Source organism: Bos mutus, chromosome 6 (genome assembly GCF_027580195.1).
Source record: "Bos mutus isolate GX-2022 chromosome 6, NWIPB_WYAK_1.1, whole genome shotgun sequence".
NCBI classification, from domain to species: domain Eukaryota; kingdom Metazoa; phylum Chordata; class Mammalia; order Artiodactyla; family Bovidae; genus Bos; species Bos mutus.
The window spans coordinates 83,247,275-83,269,099 of NC_091622.1; the positions used below are offsets into that span (position 1 = coordinate 83,247,275).

The following is a 21,825-nucleotide window of genomic DNA, read 5'->3' on the forward strand; positions in this document are numbered from 1 at the left end:
AACAATCTCAGCAGTGGGTGACACAAATGTGTAGAATTCTGCCAAATAAAGGAACTGAGGCAGCTGTGAGCAAAGCAAATGAGGGAGTTAAGGAATAAAATGTTTTAAATATTAATAATTAATTCAGACGTGGTACTATATTTTCTGCAAAATAATGTTAACATTTGGTAACATGCTAGCATTCTTATCTCCAAAGAGATCAGTGCACTGGCAAAGTATTCTGATAAAAGCAGAGGGCTGTGGATAGCACATACCAAAAACACCCAGTCTTACAGATCCCAAGAGAGCAGTGGCCTTCATTGATCACTCCCTTTGCCAGAGGTCCAGAAAGAACTTGCAGCATGATCAACTACCACTGAACTTTCACTCTAAGCAGCAAATTTTAAGGAGCCAAAGAGGAGTCCCCAGTGGGCAAAGGGAGCAGAGAAGAGAAACATGTTAAATGTAAACTTAAAAGAGAGTAAAACGGGACACAACCCTCATTCAAATCCCAGAGATGCAGGCAAGTCCCCAAAAGTAGATGTTAGGTTTAAAAACTAGACACATCTCATTTCCCCTCAACCCCTCCAAAAAAAAAAAAAAACAATACACAGAATTATCAGGGATAACTGGAAAAATCACCAGAAAAATGCTCAATGAAAATCAAGCTCTTCAAACCAAACGCCTCAGGTCTGAAACACATCCTATATTCATCTAGGCAACAAAGCCTCTTGCGAAAGCATGGATTTTTAAGCTACAGGAATAAAACTTATTACTCACTGGCAAAAAAGAACTGACTGTAATGATTCCTATTTTGATTAATAAAGATGTGTTTGAGGCTTGCTGTAACGATTTCAAATTCAGTCCAAAAATGCGATTATGTTTGCACCAACCTAATACACACAGAAAATCCTAAAGATGCTACTGGAAAATTATGAGAAGTCTTCAGTGAAAAACAAAATTTGCGGGATACAAAATTAACATACAAATCTGCTACATTTCTATACACTAACAACAAAAGATTAGAAAGTGAAATTAAGGACAATCCCATTCACCACAGCATCAAATATAAAATACTTAAACCACTTAAGGAGGCAGAAGACCTGTACTCCAAAACTATAAGATGCTCACAAAAGAAATCAAAGATGGCACAAACAGATGGAAAGATATATCATGCTCTTGAAATGGAAAAATCAGATTTCTCACAATGACTATCATACCCAAGCAATCTACAGATTCAATACAATCCCTATTAAATCACCAATGGCATTTTTTGCAGAACTAGAACAAAAACACTTTAAATTTGCATGGAAACACAGAGGACTGTGACTAGGCAAAACAATCTTGAAAAAGAAAAACGGAGCTGGAGGAATCAGTTACCCTGACTTCAGACTATACTACAAAGCTACAGCAATCAAAACAGTATGGTACTGAAACAAAAACAGACATACAGACCAATGGATCGAGATAGAAATTCTAGAAATAAACCCATGCACGTATGGTCAATTAATGTACAACAAAGGAGACAAGAATATACAGTATAAAAAAAAAAAGGCACTCTCTTGAATAAGTGGTGCTGGGAAAACTGGACAGCCACACGTAAAAGAATGAAATTAGAACTTTCTCTTTCTCTAACACTACACACAAAAATAAACTTAAAATAGATTACAGATCTAAATGTAAGACCAGATACTGTAAAACTGCTAGAGGAAAACACAGGCAGGACACTCTTTCACAAAAATTACAGCAGGATCTTTTTGGATTCACCTCCTAGGGTAATGAAAATAAAAACAAAAATAAACAAACATGACCTAATTAAACTTAAATGATTTTGCACAGTAAAAGGGAAGACATATACAAAATGAAAAAGACAACTCACAGAAGGGAAGGAAATATTTGCAAATGAAGTGACCAATAAGAGATTCATGTCCAAAATATACAAATAGCTCATAGCTCAATATAAGAAAAAAACAGAAACACCCAAAAGAAAAATGGGCATAAGATCTAAATAGACATTTCTCCAAGAAGACATACAGATGGCCAATAGACACATAAGAGGATGTTCAATATTGCTAATTATTTGAGAAATGCAAATCAAAACTACAAAAAAGTATCACCTCATACCGGTCAGAAGGGCCATCATCAAAGGTATACAAATAATAAATGATGGAGAGGAAGTAAAGGAAAAAGAACCCTCCTACACTGCTTCTGGGAATGTAAACTGGTGCACCCACTGTAGAGTACAATATGGTAGTTCCTTTAAAAACTAACAATAGGATAAGCCCTGTAACAGAGGGCTTTGCACAAGAAGCAAGTGCACACAAACCCCACAATGCAGAGAGTGGGCAGGGGGAGCTAGAACAAGTTCCACACTAGCCCTGCAATGCAGCACGAGGGCCCCAGAAGCTGAGAGAAGTGCACACAAACCCCTCAATGCAGAGGGTGGACCGGAGAGCCAAGATAAGGGCACACAAGCCCTGTGAAGGAAAGGGCAAGCCAGGGGGCTAAAACAGGTGTGCACAAGCCCGGCAACACAGAGGGAGGGCCTTGGGAACCAAGACGAGGGCACACAAGCCCCATGACACAGAGGTTGGGCTCAGAGGGCTGAGGGAAGCCCACACAAGTCTCTGTGACACAGAGGGCACAAGAAAAGATCCACGCAAGCGCCTACCTAGCAAGCTTTGGCCAGCAGTGCAGGGCAGGACAGGAGAATGATCCCAAAGATAAGCAGGGGACTGGTGGAAGTGAAGATATCCTGAGTGCCTGCAGAAATAGACACGTCTAACACTTCCCTCATAGCTCAGTCGGTAAAGAATCTGCCTGCAGTGCAGGAGACCTGGGTTCTACCCCTGGGTCAGGAAACTCTCCTGGACAAGGAAATGGCAACCCACTCCAGTATCCTTGCCTGGAAAATCCCATAAACAAGAGGAGCCTGGTGGGCTGCAGTCCATGGAGTCGCAAAGAGTCAGGCATGACTGAGCAACTAACACACACACAACACTGCCAAAGCCAGAAGGACTGCCCAAAGGCATACTGAACCCATAGACGCTCCAAAACCTACTAATCTACACTGCACTTCCCTTCAGAGATGAGATCCGGTTCCATCAACCAGAACACAGGCACAAGCTCCCCTAACCAGGAAAACATCACAGGACACTAACCCAATCCCATCCACAGGGGTAGACTCCACAACCAAACAGCACTACGACCTTGAGAACCTTTATTTTTCTTATAAATCACACTGTTTATTCCCCCTACATATTTCTACCTTCACATTAGCCTTCTATGGTGCTATGGAGCTTTCCTCTTTACTTTTCTAGTCAAAAATAAATAAATAAATCATTTTAAGATTTTTTTTTCTCTTTTTCACCCTCTTTTTTAATGAGTTTTTTCATTTTGTTTTTTATATATTTAACTGCTTTTCCTATAGTTCTTACTGGCCATATCTATTTCTAAATATACATATAAATCTTCTCCACATATGTCTATTGATCTTTGCTTTTCTGTTTTTTCTGTTGTTCTTTGACTTCTTTTCGACCCCCTCCTTTTCTCTTTTGCTTCCCTTCTCCTCTTTTTTTGTCTTTTTTCCTTCTCCCTGTTTTCCTTCACTCTTTCTTTTTTCACCAAGTAGGTGAAATTGCTGAGCTCTCTTTGTTATATTCCCCAGTTGGCCCTCTGCTCATGCAGTTTTCCAGAGTGAGCATTACCTAGTTCTGCTTTTAATTGGTTGATATCACTTTTGACTTTCCTTGTTCACCAACTCAATCTCCTGTACTCTTTTCTTTAGAACACTGGTTGTAACTGTATATGTGGAAGTACGTGTATATGTCCCATTATCTCTGTAATTACCTGCTTGATCCACTTGATCTTCTCCAACTAGAACACAGGCACAGGTCACCCCTAACAAGAAATCAACACAAAACCCCAACCAACACTTCCCTCTAAGGGCAGAAAACAAAAGGAAGAAGTTAATACAATCCTAAGGCCTGGGAAAAAGAGACCTCAGTGAAGCAAGTTAGAAAAATAAAATGGCAAAAAGACAGAGAATACAGCACAAATGAAACAGCAAGGCAGAAACGCACACCATCAAATAAAGAAGAAATAAGCAATCTCCTTGAAAGAGAATTCAAAATAATGATAGCAAAGATGCTCTCAAGACTTGAAAATAGAATGGAGAAAACATAAGAAACATTTAACACAGTTAATACAATCACCCAGGACATAGAAGTAAAGAATAAGCAAGTGGATGAATAACACAATTACTGAAATTAAAAATACCTTCCTCTAGAAGGAACCAATAGAATAACTGAGGCAGAGGAACGGATAAGTGAGCTAGAGGATAGAATGGTGCAAATAACTGCTGAAGTGCAAAATAAAGGGAAAGGCATGAAAAGAATTGAGGATATCATCAGAGACCTTTAGGACAATAGTAAACGCACCAATTTTCGAGTTACAGGGGTCACAGAAGAAGAAGAAATAAAAGAAGGCACTGAGAAAATTTTTGAAAAAATTATAGTATGCAGGTTAAGAAATAACAGTTAAGTAGTATAACTTAAGTTACACTAAAGTTATATAAGTAGTAGTATAACTGCCTAACAGCATAGTATGCAGTTAAGAAGTAAAATCAGACATGGACCAATGGACTGGTTCCAAATTGGGAAAGGAGTACATCAAAGCTGTTAATTGTCACCTTTCTTAGCTTATTTAAACAGAAAGCAAAAGAGGAACTTAGGAGTGAAAAAGCTGACTTAAAATTCAACATTCAAAAAATGAAGATCATGTCATCTGGTCCCATCACTTCACAGTCCCATCACTTAATGGAAAATAAATGGGGAAACAATGGAAACAGTGACAGACTTTCTTTTCTTGGGCTCCAAAATCACTACAGGTGGTGACTGCAGCCATGAAATTAAAAGACACTTGCTCCTTGGAAGAAAAGCTATGACCAACCTAGACAGCATATTAAAAAGCTGAGACATTACTTTGCTGACAAAGGTCCATCTAGTCAAAGCCATGGTTTTTACAGTGGTCATGTATGGATGTGAGAACATAAAGAAAGCTGAGCACCAAAGAATTGATGCTTTTGAACTGTGGTGCTGGAGATGACTCTTGAGAGTCCCTTGGACTGTGAGGAGATCCAACCAGACCATCCTAAAGGAGATTAGTCCTGGGTGTTTATTGGAAGGACTGATGCTGAAGCTCCATTACTTTCACCACCTGATGTGAAAAACTGACTCACTGGAAAAGATCCTGATGCTGGGAAAGATTGAAGGCAGGAGGAAAAGGGGACAACAGAGGATGAGATGGCTGGATGGCATCACCGACTCGATGGACATGAGTTTGAGCAGGCTCTGGGAGTTGGTAATGGACAGGGAAGCCTGGCATGCTGCAGTCAGGTCGAAAAGAGTCAGACACGACTGAGCGACTGAACTGAGAGCTGAAAACTTTCCCAATATAGGAAAGGAAATAGTCAATCAGTCCAAGAAGTGCAGAGAGTCCCTTACAGGAGAAAAACAGTGAGACATATATTAATCAAGCTAACTGAGATTAAGTACAAAGAAAGAATATTAAAAGCAGCAAGGGAAAAGTACCAAGTAACATACAAGAGAAAACCCATACAATTAACAGCAGATCTTCCAACAGAAACTCTACAGGCCAGAAGGTAAAGGCAGAATATATTTAAAGTACTGAAAGAGAAAAAATCTACCACCAAGATTACTATATCCCACAAAGATCTCATTCAAAATTGATAGAGAAATCAAAAGCTTCACAGACAAGCAGAAGAGAATTCAGCACCACCAAACCAGACTTGCAACAAATACTAACGGGACTTGCATAGTCAGTAAACACAAGAGAATGGAAAGACCTACAAAACAAACCCAAAACAATCAAGAAAATGCCTACAGGAACATATGTATCACTAAATATATGTATCATACATATTATACATATGTATCATATATTACCTTAAATGTAAATGGATTACATGTACCACCCAAAAGATACAGACTGACTGAATGGACATAAAAAAAAGATCCATATATATATATGCTGCCTACAGATCATTTCAGACCTAGAGAAACATACAGACTGAAAGTCAAAGGATGGAGAAAGATATTCCATGCAAATAGAAACGAAAAGAAAGCCAGAGTGGCCATCCTTATTTCAGACAAAATAAGACTTTAAACTAAAGAATATTATCAGAGACAAAGAAGGACACTACAGACTGATCAAGGGATCAATCCAAGAAGAAGATATAACAATTGTAAATACTTAGGCACCCAACATAGGAGCACCTCAATACATAAGGCAAACACTAACAGGCATAAGGGGAAATCGACAGTAACACGATAGTAGGGGACTTTAAAAACCCACTTACACCAACAGACAGATCATCAAAACAGAGAATCAAGAAGGAAACACAAACCTTAAATGAAACATTAGACCAAATGAACCTCATTGATATCTTCAGGACTTTCCATCCAAATGCAGAATAATACACTTTTCAAGTACATGTGGAACATTCTCCAGGACAGATCACATATTGGGCCACAAATCAAGCCTCGGTAAATTTAAGAAAATTGAAATTGTATCAAGTATGTTCTCTGACCACAAAGGTATGAGACTAGATATCAACTATAGGAAAAAAACTGCAAAAAACACAAACTCATGGAGATTAAACAAGACATTAATAAATAATAAAGAGGTTACTGAAAATAAGAAAGGGAATCAAAAGATTACTAGAAACAAATGCACTGGAGAAGGCAATGGCAATCCACTCCAGTGTTCTTGTCTGGGGAATCCCAGGGATGGGGGAGCCTGGTGGGCTGCCGTCTATGGGGTCGCACAGAGTCGGACATGACTGAAGCGACTTAGGAGCAGCAGCAGCAGAAACAAATGACAATGAAAACATGACAACTCAAAATCTATGGGATTCAGCAAAAGCAGTTCTAAGAGGGAAGTTTATAGCGATACAATCATACCTCAAGAAACAACAAAAGTACTGAATAGACAACCTAATTCTATTTCTAAAGCAGCTGGAAAAAGAAAAACAAAAAACCCCCTAAGTCAACAGAAGGAAAGGGATCATAAAGACGTGAGCAGAAATAAATGAAAAAGAAATGAAGGAAACAATAGCAAAGATCAATAAAACTAAGAGCTGGTTCTTTGAGAAGTTAAACAAAACTGACAAACCACTAGCTAGACTCATCAAGCAAAAAAGGAAGAAAAGTCAAATCAATAAAATTAGAAATGAAAAAGGAGAGGTTACAACAGATAACACCGAAATACAAAGAATCATAAGAGAATATTATGAGTAACTATATGCTAATAAAATGGACAACCTAGAGGAAATGGACAGATTCTTAGGAAAGGTCAATCTCCCAGGACTGAACCAGGAAGAAATAGAAATGATAAACAACACAGTTACAAACACTGAAATCAAAACTGTGATCAAAAATCTCCCAAAAACCAGACAGCTTCACAGGGGAATTCTATCAAACATTTAGAGAAGAGCTAATGCTTATTTTTCTAAAACTCTTTTAAAAAACTGCAGAGGAAGGAACATTTCTAAACTCATTCGACAAGATCACAATCACCCTGATACCAAAACCAGGCAAAGACAACATGAAAAAAGAAAATTATAGGCCAATTATCACTAATGAACATAGATGCAAAAATCCTCAACAAAATTCAAGCAAACAGAATTCAACAACACATTAAAAAACCCATATACTATGATCAAGTTGGGTTTATTCCAGGGATGCAAGGATTCTTCATTATATGCAAATCAATCATGATACACCATATTAACAAACTCAAAGATAAAAACCATATGATCATCTCAATAGATGCAGAAAAAGCCTTCAACAAAATTCAGCATCCATTTATGATAAAAACGCTTCAAAAAAAGGGCATAGAAGAAAGCTACCTAAACATAGTAAAGGCCATATAAGAAAAGCCCACAGCAAACTATTTTCAATGGTGAAAAACTAAAAGCATTCTCTCTAAGATCAGGAACAAAACAAGGGTGTCCACTCCCACCACTATTATTCAACATCGTTTTGGAAGTCATAGCCATGGCAATCAGAGAAGAAAAGAAATAAAAGGAGTACAGACTGGAAAAGAAGAAGTAAAACTCTCACTGTTTAGAGATGACATGATACTATACATATAAAACCCAAAAGAAACTGCTTAAAATCAGAAAATTACTAGAGCTAATCAGTGAATTCAGCAAAGTCATGGGATCTAAGGTCAAAACACAGAAATCACTTGCATTCCTATACACTAACAATGAAAAATCAGAAAGAGAAATTAAGGAATCAATCCCTTTCACCATTGCAACTAAAAGAATAAAATATTTAGGAATAAACCTACGTAAGGAAACTAAACCTGTATACGGAAAATTATGACACTGATGAATAAATCAAAGACATCATAACAGATGAAGAGATATTCCATGCTCCTGTGTAGGAAGAATCAATATTGTGAAAATGACTATACTACTAAATGCAATCTACAGATGCAATGCGATCCCTGTCAAATTACCAATGGCATTTTTCACAGAACTAGAACAAAAAATTTCACAATTCATATGGAAACACAAAAGATCCCAAAGAGCCAAAGCAGTCTTGAGAAAGAAGAATGGAGCTGGAGCAAGCAACCTTCCTGACTTCAGATTACACGACAAAGCTATAGTCATCAAGACAGTATGGTACTGGCACAAAAACAGAAATACAGACCAATGGAACAAGATAGAGAAACCAGAGATTAACCCATGCACCTATGGGTACCTTCTTTTTGACAAAGGAGACAAGAATAAAATATGGGGCAAAGATAGCCTCTTGAATACATGGTGCTGGGAAAACTGGACAGCTACATGCAAACGAATGAAAAATTAGAAAACTACCTGATGCCATACGCAAAGATAAACTCAAAATGGCTTAAAGACCTAAATTTAAGACCAGAAACTGTAAAACTCTTAGAGGAAAACATAGGTAAAACACTCGATGACATAAATCAAAGCAAGATCTTCTATGACCATTGCCTAGTGAGTGCAGTGCAAGTCGCTCAGTTGTGTCCAGCTCTTTGCAACCCCATGGGCCTATACAGTCCATGGAATTCTCCAGGCCAGAATACTGGAGTGCGTAGCCTTTCCTTTCTCCAGGGGAGCTTCCCAACACAGGGATTAAACCCAGGTCTCCCACATTGCAGGTGGATTCTTTACCAGCTGAGCCACAAGGGAAGCCCCACCTCCTAGAGTAATGGAAATAAAAACAAAAATAAACAAGTAGGACCTAATTAAACTTCAAAGCTTTTGCATAGCAAAGAAAACTATAAGCAGGGTGAAAAGACAACCCTCAGAATGGGAGAAAATAATAGCAAAGGGAAAAACTCACAAAGAATTAATTTCCAAAATATACAAGCAGCTCATACAATTCAATACCAGAAAAACAAACAACCCAATCAAAAAGTGGGAAAGGGACTTGAAGAGACATTTCTCCAAAGATGACATACAGATGGCTAACAAGCACATGAAAAGATGTTCAACATCACTCATTATTAGAGATATGCAAATCAAAACTACAATGAGATACCATCTCAGACCAGTCAGAATGGCCATCATCAAAAAGTCTACAAACAATAAATGCTGGAGAGGGTGTGGAGAAAAGGGAACACTCCTGCATTGCTGGTGGGAATGTAAACTGATAAAAGCCACTCCAGAAGACATGGAGATTCCTTAAAAAGCTAGGAATAAAACTACCATATGACCCAGCAATCCTACTCCTAGGCATACAACCTGAGGAAACCAAAACTGAAAAAGACACATGTAACCCAATGTTCACTGCAGCACTATTTACAGTAGCTAGAACATGGAAGCAACCTAGATGTCCATCGACAGATGAATGGATAAAGTTGTGGTACATATACAATAGAATACTACTCAGCCATAAAAAGGAACACATTTGAGTCAGTTCTAATGAGGTATACGAACCTACAGCCTATCATACAGAGTGCAGTTAAGTCAGGGAGAGAAATATAAATATCGTATACTGACACATACATTTGGAATCTAAAAAGATGGCACTGACGAATTTATTTTCAGGGCAGCAATGGAGAAACAGACACAGAGAACAGACCTACGGACATGGGGGGACAGGATGAGGGAGAAGGGGAGATGTATGGAGAGAGTCACATGGAAATTTAAAATACCATATGTAAAATAGACAGCCAATGGGAATTTGCTGTATGACTCAGGGAACTCAAACAGGGGCTCTGTGACAGGCTAGGATGTGAAAGGTGGGATGCAGAGGGAGATAGGAGGTAGGTTCAGGAGGGAGGGGACACGGGTGTACCTATGGCTGATTCTTGTTGATATATGACAAAAAAACACAAAATTCTGTAAAGTAATTTTCCTTCAATTAAAAAAATTAAAAAAAAAACTAACAATAGCATTAACATATGATCTGCAAACCCACTCCTGGTCATGGATCTGGAGAAAAACATAATTCAAAAAGATATATGCACCTCAATGTTCATTGCAGCACTACTTACCAAGACGTGGAAGTAAACTAAATGTCCATCCATAGATGAATGGATAAAGAAGGTGTGGTAATTATATACATACATACATACATACATACACAATACACACACACACACACAATGGAATTATACTCATCCATAAAAAAGAATAAAATTAGGCCATGTGCAGCAACATGGATGGATTTAGAGATTAGCATACTTAGTGAAACTCAGCAGTGGCCACAGGACTGGAAAAGGTCAGTTTTCACTCCAATCCCAAAGAAAGGCAATGCCAAAGAATGCTCAAACTACCACACAATTGCACTCATCTCACACTCTAGTAAAGTTATGCTCAAAATTCTCCAAGCCAGGCTTCAGCAATATGTGAACTGTGAACTTCCTGATGTTCAAGCTGGTTTTAGAAAAGGCAGAGGAACCAGAGATCTAATTGCCAACATCCACTGGATCATGGAAAAAGCAAGAGAGTTCCAGAAAAACATCTATTTCTGCTTTATTGACTATGTCAAAGCCTTTGACTGTGTGCATCACAATAAACTGTGGAAAATTCTGAAAGAGATGGGAATACCAGACCACCTGACCTGCCTCTTGAGAAATTTGTATGCAGGTCAGGAAGCAACAGTTAGAACTGGACATGGAACAATAAACTGGTTCCAAATAGGAAAAGGAGTACGTCAAGGCTGTATATTGTCACCCTGTTTATTTAACTTCTATGCAGAGTACATCATGAGAAACGCTGGACTGGAAGAAACAAAAGCTGGAATCAAGATTGCTGGGAGAAATATCAATAACCTCAGATATGCAGATGACACCACCCTTATGACAGAAAGTGAAGAGGAACTCAAAAGCCTCTTGATGAAAGTGCAAGTGGAGAGTGAAAAAGTTGGCTTAAAGCTCAACATTCAGAAAACGAAGATCATGGCATCCGGTCCCACCACTTCATGGGAAATAGATGGGGAAACAGTGGAAACAGTGTCAGACTTTATTTTTCTGGGCTCCAAAATCACTGCAGATGGTGACTGCAGCCATGAAATTAAAAGACGCTTACTCCTTGGAAGGAAAGTTATGACCAACCTAGACAGCATACTCAAAAGCAGAGACATTACTTTGCCAAGAAAGGTTCGTCTAGTCAAGGCTATGGTTTTTCCTGTGGTCATGTATGGATGTGAGATTTGGACTGTGAAGAAGGCTGAGCGCCGAAGAATTGATGCTTTTGAATTGTGGTGTTGGAGAAGACTCTTGAGAGTCCCTTGGACTGCAAGGAGATACAACCAGTCCATTCTGAAGGAGATCAGCCCTGGGATTTCTTTGGAAGGAATGATGCTAAAGCTGAAACTCCAGTACTTTGGCCACCTCATGTGAAGAGTTGACTCATTGGAAAAGACTCTGATGCTGGGAGGGACTCGGGGCAAGAGGAGAAGGGGACAACAGAGGATGAGATGGCTGGATGGCATCACCAACTCGATGGACATGAGTCTGAGTGAACTCTGGGAGTTGGTGATGGACAGGGAGGCCTGGCGTGCTGCGATTCATAAGGTCGCAAAGAGTTGGACATGACTGTGCGACTGATCTGATCTGTTCTGATCTGATACTTAGTGATGTAATCCAGACAGAGAAAAACAAATATCATATGATATCCCTTACTGTGGATATCAGAAAAAATAAAAAAGATACAAATAGGGGATGGAGGTAAATTAGGAATTTGGGATTAACATATACACACTACTATAAATGAAACAGACAACCAATAAAGACCTTCTATACTGTACAAGGAACTATACTGAGTATCTTATAATAATCTGTAAGAGAAAAGAACTTGAATAAGAATGTGTGTGTGTGTGTGTGTGTGTGTGTGACTGATTCAGTTTGCCATACACCTAAAACTAACACAACATTGTAAGTCAACTATACTTCAATTTTAAAAAGTGATACAGAAAAGCACAAGTTGATCTTTTCTTCATGATACTGTCACCATTATAAACCTCAATTACTATACAGAGAGATGACATAAAGAGAGTGGTTATATTTCAGGTTTCACTGGGACAATCCAAGTTTATGCTTACTGTCATGATATCCTCTCCCATTTTCATGTGTCCCAGTTTGTATAATAAATGATATACTGTCCCAAAATAAAAAGTTTTTTGAGATTATTAGTTGATTATTCTCTGTGCTTCCAATATCATCCCGTGGATGTATGTATATTTATGTTAGTCTACAGACATTACCAGATGGATCTTTTTTAATGATGAAAATTATTTATTAGCAATCTTTGTAAGTTCAGAGCCTAATACAGTGTCTGACATTCAATAATTTTTAGATAAATGAGTAAATAATTGAACAGAGTAGTATTAATTTTTATTTTCAAGAACTAGCCCCACTAGCTGATTTCTTATCCAAATTTATATTTTAATAAGCCTCAAGAATATATGATGCTGTCTTATTTGTGTTCTGTTTAACTACCTGGTTTACTAAGCATTTGCCTTTTACTTCTCCCTTTACATATGCTATAATCTTAGAAGCTACCCCAAAATCAAGTGACCTGGAGCTGAAGTACAATATAAAATAGATAGTCTAGAAAACAGCCTGCAGGCTTTTGAGGCTTTGTATAGATTTAATGCCTACTTCCTAAAGCTAAATAGGAATATTATAAAAAGCAAAGTGGTGGGTTAATATTCACAGTTACATTTAATATAAACACTTACCCACAGAAAGCAACTGATTGTTGGAAATGTTAACGCTTATCTCTTCACCCTCTTCCATATTTTTGTCTGAATTTCTTTGTAACTTGTCTTGGACAGTATGTGATATATTTATATTTGTATCTTTAGATTGCCTCACATCAACTTCTTCTTCAGGTACATTGGCCTTAGATTTTGTTCTCTGGTTTTGTTTTATAGTCCTTTTGCCTCCAGATGATTTTTTTGCATTCTCAGAATGTATTTCATATTTTGTAGATTTATAATTATTTTCTACATCATCTGACAAAGCACAACTCCCACCCAGTATTTTTTGTTCAGAGGGCTGAGATTTCTCTACTGGGTGAGCTTTGCCAGGATGCTTGTTACTTGTCAAAGCCACAGAGGACACACTGTCATGTTTTTCTCTTGACTTCTTCCTCTGAAGGACAGTGCTCTCAGCAGGGGATACTGTGTGCTGCTTCAGAGGCCCAGTCTTTCTTGGTATAGTAATCCAAGGTTGACTGACAAAACTTTTATCTGATTCATCAATTATAAATTCATCTTCCAATAACTTCATATTATTTGCAGAAGATAAATGAGGTGGAACAGTTGCTATATGCCTAACAACAGAACTAAAACAGAATGTTACAATAAATAATAGCTCAAAAATATAAAGCTTATATCTTTGCTTTAAAGAGCAGTTGACACGTCTCTTCAATTTTTCCTTATACTTTAAAAATCTTTCCCTCCTTTTACATTTCTATAATATCTGAGCATACTCATTTATAACATTGATGGGGTCACAGAAATTTAAAGCTGGAAGCATCTCTATAGACTTCATCAACTAATTTCCGGTTCCCCATTCATTAGAAATATTAAACAGATGAAACCCAGAGATGTATAAATACTGCCCAGATATACTCATTTACAGTATAAAAATGCATGCCATTATTATAATGTTAAATTATATTTTGTTTTTATAGATATCTCATGGGCATGAATTTCTTAACATCCAAAACAAGATATTTCTGAGACACCTTCTAGTTTAACAATTTAAGAAAACACTACTAAATTATAGACTAAATTATATTACATAAAAATTCATTCCAAGTTTGAAAATTCACACACATTTTCGTACATGTTTAATGTGATGGAATAATTTTGCATTTCCTTCCTCTTTATGACAACAACCTTGAGCAAACCATATCCTAGAGTGAAATATGCAAAAAAAAAGGGGCAAACATCCAAATTCCGAAGGCAGTACATGTACTCCTTTTTCTGCCTTTTTCACTTGAGAAAGGATGCTTAACTATTTCCATACACAATAGAAGAAAAGCTAGAATGGCAAAACGATTATCATGTCTATATTTTTTCCCTTTATAAAAAGATTATGAGATGAAAATGCCTTTTATACTTCTCTAATCTCAAACACTTTATAAATCTTTCAATATAAAAAACATATACATATATATGCTAAGAAATATATCTTCTAATAGGCAGAGTCTTACTAGTTTATATAATTAGAAAAATCTAGAAAATCTAATAAAAAAAGTATAAATAGAAGACTACACAATATATAAATAGAAGATCATATTTAAACAAATATTATTTTTCAGCACTTAATTAGCCAATCTGATAGAAATATGTTTAATTTGCTTTATTGTGTATTATCTGTAGGGCTTCCCAGGTGGTTCAGTAGTAAAGACTCTGCCTGCCAATGCAGGAGAGGGTACGATCCCCTGGAGAAGAAAATGGCAATCCACTCCAGCATTCTTGCCAGGGAAATTATGTGGACAAAGGAGTCTGGTGGGCTATAGTTTTTGGGGTCACAAGAGTGGACACAATTTAGGGACTAAAGAACAACAAATATTACCTGCAATATCTATTAATTCCAACATTAAAGAAGTAATCCTAGGACTTCTTGGAGGTCCAGTGGTTAGAACTCTGCACTCCCTCTGCAGGGGACATAGGTTCAATTCCTGGACAGGGAACTAGGATCCCACATGCCAGGCAGCCAGAAAAACAAAAAATAATGCTATGTATTTAAAAATAAAAGTTTTCCCAAACCAGCTAATAAGAACTCTCTATATCCCTCCTTTATTCTACTTCAAGAGACTTTCGTAACTTTAAGGTTATTCAAACCAAAGATATCCTTCGGAAACCACCTTCACACTTACTACAGATCAAATGTTTATATCCCTCTGAAATTAATTAAAACCTAATCCCCAATATGATGGTATTTTAGGGTGGGGTCTTTAGGTAGTGATTAGGTAATTAGGGTGCAGTGGCTTATGAATGGAATTAGCACCTTTATAAGAGAAACCCCAGAAAACTCCCTCACTCCCTTCTACCATTTGAGGTTATAGCAGTAAGCTAGCCATCATGAACCAGGAAGCAGGTCTCACCAGACACTGAAACTACTTGAGCCTTGATCTTGGACTTCTCAGCCGCTAGCATTGTGAAATAAATTTCTGTTGCTTATAAGCCATCCAGACTATGCTGGTCTATTTAGCAGCCCAAATTAAAGATACAATTTTAATTAAATATTAAAATTCAGAATACAGAAAGATGAGTTCTGGCTCAGTGGAAAAATGCTATTTGAGTTGGATCTGAGGACATGTAAGAAAGAATCACAAGGAAAAGCATAAGCAAAACAAAGAAGCAAGAAAATATGAGGAATAGTCAACAGTTACATCTGGTTATAGCAATTAAACAAACTATAAGTAGTTTATCAAAAAACTGACACATTAAAAATAATTACTCTTTTGGACACATATAATTAGTCCATAAATGTAACATATTTGTATCAGATAGCAGGGACAATATGCACACAGGGGTAAAAATGCCATATGTACCTATGTGTACACACACACACACACCCCATACAGAAAGAGAAAGAGAGATGGGAGAGAAGGATCAAGAGTATAGAGGTGGAAGGAGGAAGGAGTCAACTATGGAACAGAGACTGAACCAAAGAGGAATTTCATTCATTCAATGTTTTTATAAAACTTTCCTAATAGATTTGCGAGCACTCTGACAAATGTCATAGAAAATACAAAAGAAACTAAACTCCCAGAAAGATGGGCTTATGTCTTAATCTACTAAGAAAGACATACATAAAATAGTTAAACTGTAATACAAGGTTAAGAAATTATACATTGGAGTGAAACTTTTAGAAGAAAATATAAATTGGCATATGACAAGGGGAAAGGGTGTGCCAAAGCCAGGACAACTGCAAATACATATGACAGAAACAATTCACTAGTGAGAGTGAAGGCCTTAAATATCAGCTATAAAGTGAAAGCAATAGTCGCTCAGTTGTGTCCGACTCCCTGTGACTCCATGGACCGTAGCCTGCCAGGCTCTTCTGTCCATGGAATTCTCCAGGGAACAATACTGGAGTGGGCTGCCATTCCCTTCTCCAGGAGATCTTCCAGACTGAACCCGAGTTCCTGCACTGCAAGCAAATTCTTTACTGTCTGAGCCACTGGGAAAGCCCAAATACCAGTTGACAACATTGAAACTTATTCTGTAGACCACCGGTTCTCAACCCTAGCTGCTGTCAATTCCAGTTAACTCTATATGCAGCCAGTTAAAATCACTGAATGGACACTGTGGAACTACTGAAGGTTTTTAACTAGGCAAGAATCGATTAAAACTTATTTTAGGACTACCATTTTACTAACATACTTAAAAGAAATAGAAAAAAATATTTAAAACACTAACAATGACACATAGGTACCTTGACAAATTTACTTCTAAATATTGCCTTTATTTTTTGATATCATATATACTAGAAAGTGTTGATGAACAGAAGTAATAAAAGCTGAAGAAACATATTTTCTTTTACATTTAATTTAGAACCCATTAAATGATAGCTTTGGGGTTAGATTACTGGTAAGAAATTCACTCTCTTTATGGGTTAAACATAATTTCAATTAAAAATTATGTCAATTAAGATTAACTTCTGGTTAAATGTCATTAAGAATCCTTAGGTACTATTCAAAGAATGTAAAAGAAAAATGTGGATCATTTCTTAATAACTTACCTGGATTCACTTTTTCTTTTTACAGTTTCTAAAAACAACGTTGAAAAACTCTTCCTAGCTTGTGGTTGATTTTCATATTCTGAGTCTTGTATTCTTTTTTGAGATGTTCCTGACTGTTTCCTTTCTTGTAGTCCTTCTGAGACTTTATCCTCTATTTCTGATACTTCATTCATTATTTCTACTTTCTTTGAAACATCTTTATCTTCAAAGCTTAACCTAAAAGGTTAGAAGGAGGACAAGCTGAATATTTCCACCATTTGCTGAGTTATAAGTTTTCTTAAACTTCCCTACAGCGATAATACAACCATTACAAAATTTTTCACTGGGCCTTTATTTAAACTTTATAAATGCTGATGTGTTTCTCTCACACAAATTACACAAGACAAATTGTTCAGAAAAATTAAATTCTGTGTTTGCTGACAGAAAAAAAATAAAAGAGAAAAAGAATGGTTAAATCATATAACAAGGCAAATTGTAGCTTAAAATACTAGTTCTCAAACATTTCATATGAACCTGAATCCTCTGGGGAATCTTATTAAAATGTAGATTTTGATTCAATAGGTCTAGCATAGAGTTTGAGATTATGCGTTTCTAACAGGCTTCCAGATCATATAATTTCTCTTGATCCTGAGCTGCAGATCACACTTTGGACTGCAAAATCCTAGAGTGTACTTAACTCCTCAGCTCCAAGAATCAAACAGGAAAGACCCTATACAGATATTATACTTATGGCAGAGGTTTTTCAACAGCAAAGGACCTTGAACAATCAATTTTGCTTCTTAAAGGCCAAAGGGAAAGAAAGCCCCAGGAAATGGATGTGGGTTTACCACAATTATCTTCAACAACACTTACTGTTTGCTCCCCCTCAAAGTGACCTGATACATACCTACGCTGGTAATTAAAAATAACATATGGAAAATACAAATTATTTATCTTAGAAAGCTATAGAAAATTTATTATGAGAAAAAAATAGCCTGTGATAAACCATAATGAAAAAGAATATTAAAAAGAATGTGTGTGTATATATACATATATATGCATAACTGAGTCAATTTGCTATACAGCAGTAATTAATACATTTTAATTCAACTATATGACACTCAAAAAATATTTTTAAAAAGTATCTGAATGTAACAAATATTCACATATGTCAAATTTGAATATATGAGTGCCTACTGCGTTATCTTCTATATGTCTTTAGTATTTTTTTTTAGATCTTAAAGAAAGAAGAAAAAAATGCTTTTCCATAGACCATAGAAAAGTTTACCCCAAAACTTTTCAGATGTATACTTTAAGGCCTTCCATTATAAATATAAATTGAATATATACCCAACGTATGTCTACTTTTCTCATAACATGTGAATATTCAATACTTACTGTAAAATACATAAAAGACTAAATTACCCATTTTTTAACATAAAAAATGAAATTGTTACAGAAAGATTAATATTTCATAAATAAATAAAACTTCACCTTTTTCTGGTTTTGTGAGAAATCTGTGTACTTGAAGACAGCATATTTACTGAATTTTCAGAAGTGTAGGTATCTCTCTTTTGGGCAACAGATGGACTACCCTTTTGCAATGAAGATGCTTTTATATCCAGGTCAGAAGGTGAGCCAATAGATAAGTAACACTCCTCATCAGCTTCATTGTGATTATCTTTTAGTTTTTTACTTGACATTTTTCTCAAGTCAGATGTATTTTTAGAATGAACATCAGTTGCCAAAATTTTCTGATGAACCTCATGGTCCTGAACTGCAAAAAAAATTGTATGAAGATGTTAAAAACTCTTTAAATAACATTAGAACAAAATGTGCTTTCCGAAGTTCAGCAACAATTAGACAGTTTTCAGAAGACTCACAAATCTTCAAGTTTATAATCAAAGATTTAGGAATAAAATATGCAAGTACTTTAAAAATTCTAAGTTATGAAATTAATAAACTGAAAGATGTATTTGGTCCATGCTCCACAGTTCTGAAATGAGTAAAAGCTTCAAACATAGAAAATTCACAGTTCTATTGATACATTAAATTTATTCAAGATTTGAATACCGTCAAACTCATAGAAGGAGAGATTAGAAAAGTGGATGCCAGGGACTGGGAGGAGGGAGAAATTCAGAGTTGTTGATTAACAGATGCAAAGTTTCAGTTGTACAAGATAAATAAATTAGATATCTAGTGTACAACATTGTGTCTACAGGTAACAATACTCTACTGTACACCTAAAAATCTGTTGAGATCTCACTTAAAACATTTTTACCACAACAAAATAAAAAATGTTTTAGAGATTTGAATAAATCTATATATAGCCTCTTGATCAAAGTGAAAGTGGAGAGTGAAAAAATTGGCTTAAAGCTCAACATTCAGAAAACGAAGATCATGGAATCCGGTCCCATCACTTCATGGCAAATAGATGGGGAAACAGTGGAAATAGTGTCCGACTATTTTTCTGGGCTCCAAAATCACTGCAGATGGTGACTGCAGCCATGAAATTAAAAGACGCTTACTCCTTGGAAGGAAAGTTATGACCAACCTAGACAGCATATTAAAAAGCAGAGACATTACTTTGCCATCAAAGGTCCATCTAGTCAAGGCTACAGTTTTTCCTGTGGTCATGTATGCATGTGAGAGTTGGACTGTGAAGAAGGCTGAGCGCCGAAGAATTGATGCTTTTGAACTGTGGTGTTGGAGAAGACTCTTGAGAGTCCCTTGGACTGCAAGGAGATCCACTCAGTCCATTCTGAAGGAGATCAGCCCTGGGATTTCTTTGGAAGGAATGATGCTAAAGCTGAAACTCCAGTACTTTGGCCACCTCATGTGAAGAGTGGACTCATTGGAAAAGACTCTGATGCTGGGAGGGATTGGGGGCAGGAGGAGAAGGGGACGACAGAGGATGAGATGGCTGGATGGCATCACTGACTCGATGGACGTGAGTCTCAGTGAACTCCGGGAGTAGGTGGTGGACAGGGAGGCCTGGTGTGCTGCGATTCATGGGGTCGCAAAGAGTCAGACACGACTGAGCGACTGATCTGATCTGATACATAGCTAAGAGCTTCCCAGGTGACTCAGAGGTAATGAATTTGTCTGCCCAGCAAGAGACCTGGGTTTGATCCTTGGGTCAGGATGATGCCCTGGAGAAAGAAATGGCCGCCAACTCCAGTATTCTTGCCTAGGAAACCCCATGGATAGAGGAGCCTGGTGACAGGAGTTGGAAAAGAGTCAAACACTACTTAGTGACTAAACAACATACATAGCTAAAATAAGTAATAGGTAATCCTTGAGAAATTATGAGATTCAATCTTTAGGTTAAAAGTTGAATAAACTAGGGCAGCTAGAGGAGCACACTTTTGCACATATGCATACACATGTACATATGGAACAGATATATATAGATATATAATATACATGTCTACATAGAGAGATTATTAATATATATATATATGCATGTATGTATTTAAAGAGATGACACTTTGGACTTCAAAATCTAAGAATGTATAAATTTTAAAAAATAAATTAAAAAAACAATTTAAGAATGTACTTAACCAGTGGGAGATGTTATCTCATTACAGCTTTGATTTGCTGTAATAATAATAACAATCTCATAATAAGCAATGTTAAGCATCTTTTCATGTGTTTATTAGCCATCTACATGACTTTCTGGAGAAATGTCTGTTTAGGTCTTTTCCCACTTTCTGACTGGATTGTTTGTTTTCTGGTATTGACTTCTATGAGTTATTGTATATTTTGAAAATTAATCCTTTGTCAGTTGTTTCATTTGCTATTATTTTCTCCCATTCTGAGGTTGTCTTTCACCTTGTTTATAGTTTCCTTTGCTGTGCAAAAGCTTTTAAGTTTAATTAGGTCCCACTTGTTTTTGTTTTTATTTCCTTTACTCTAGGAAGTGGATCATAGAGGATCTTGCTTTATGCCATCGAGTATTCTGCCTATGTTTTCCTCTAAGTTTTATAGTTTCCTGTCTTATATTTAGGTCCTTAATACATTTTGATTTTATCTTTGTGTATGGTATCAGGTATGTCTGACTCTTTTGCAACCCCATGGTCTATATATATTCCATGGAATTCTCCAGGCCAGAATACTATAGTGGGAAGCCTTTCCCTTCTCCAGGGGATTTCCCAACCCAAGAATCAAACCCAGGTCTCCTGCACTGCAGGCAATTCTTTACCAGCTGAGCCACAAGGGAAGCCCACATGGTGCTAGAAGTGTTCTAACTTCCTTCTTTTACATGTAGCTATCCAGTTTTCCCAGCACCACTTATTCAAGAGGCTATCTTTGCCCCATTGTATAGTCTTGCCTTCTTTGTCAAAAAGAAGGTACCCATAGGTGTGTGGGTTTATTTCTGGGCTTTCTATCTTGTTCCATTGGTCTATATTTCTCTTTTTGTGCCAGTATCATACTGTCTTGATGACTGTAGCTCTGTAGTATAATCTGAAGTCAGGAAGGTTGCCTCCTCCAGCTCCATTCTTCTTTCTCAAGACTGCACTGGCTATTCAGGGTCTTTTGTCTTTCCATATGAATTGTGAAATTTTTGTTCTAGTTCTGTGAAAAATGCCACTGGTA

At 36.9% G+C, this 21,825-nt stretch overlaps 1 protein-coding gene across 3 annotated transcripts in view; it reads right to left on the reverse strand.

The window, feature by feature from the left end:
* Positions 1–21,825, reverse strand: part of CENPC (centromere protein C) — a 93,435-nt gene that overhangs the window by 51,198 nt on the left and 20,412 nt on the right. For all 3 annotated transcript variants that reach the window (XM_070372474.1, XM_005892890.3, XM_070372473.1), the window contains exons 6-8: positions 18,721–19,003; positions 17,248–17,463; positions 13,224–13,831 (exon numbers count right to left, since the gene is read on the reverse strand). In XM_070372474.1, coding sequence (XP_070228575.1) covers positions 13,224–13,831; positions 17,248–17,463; positions 18,721–19,003 — 1,107 coding nt within the window. The remainder of the gene's footprint in view (positions 1–13,223; positions 13,832–17,247; positions 17,464–18,720; positions 19,004–21,825) is intronic.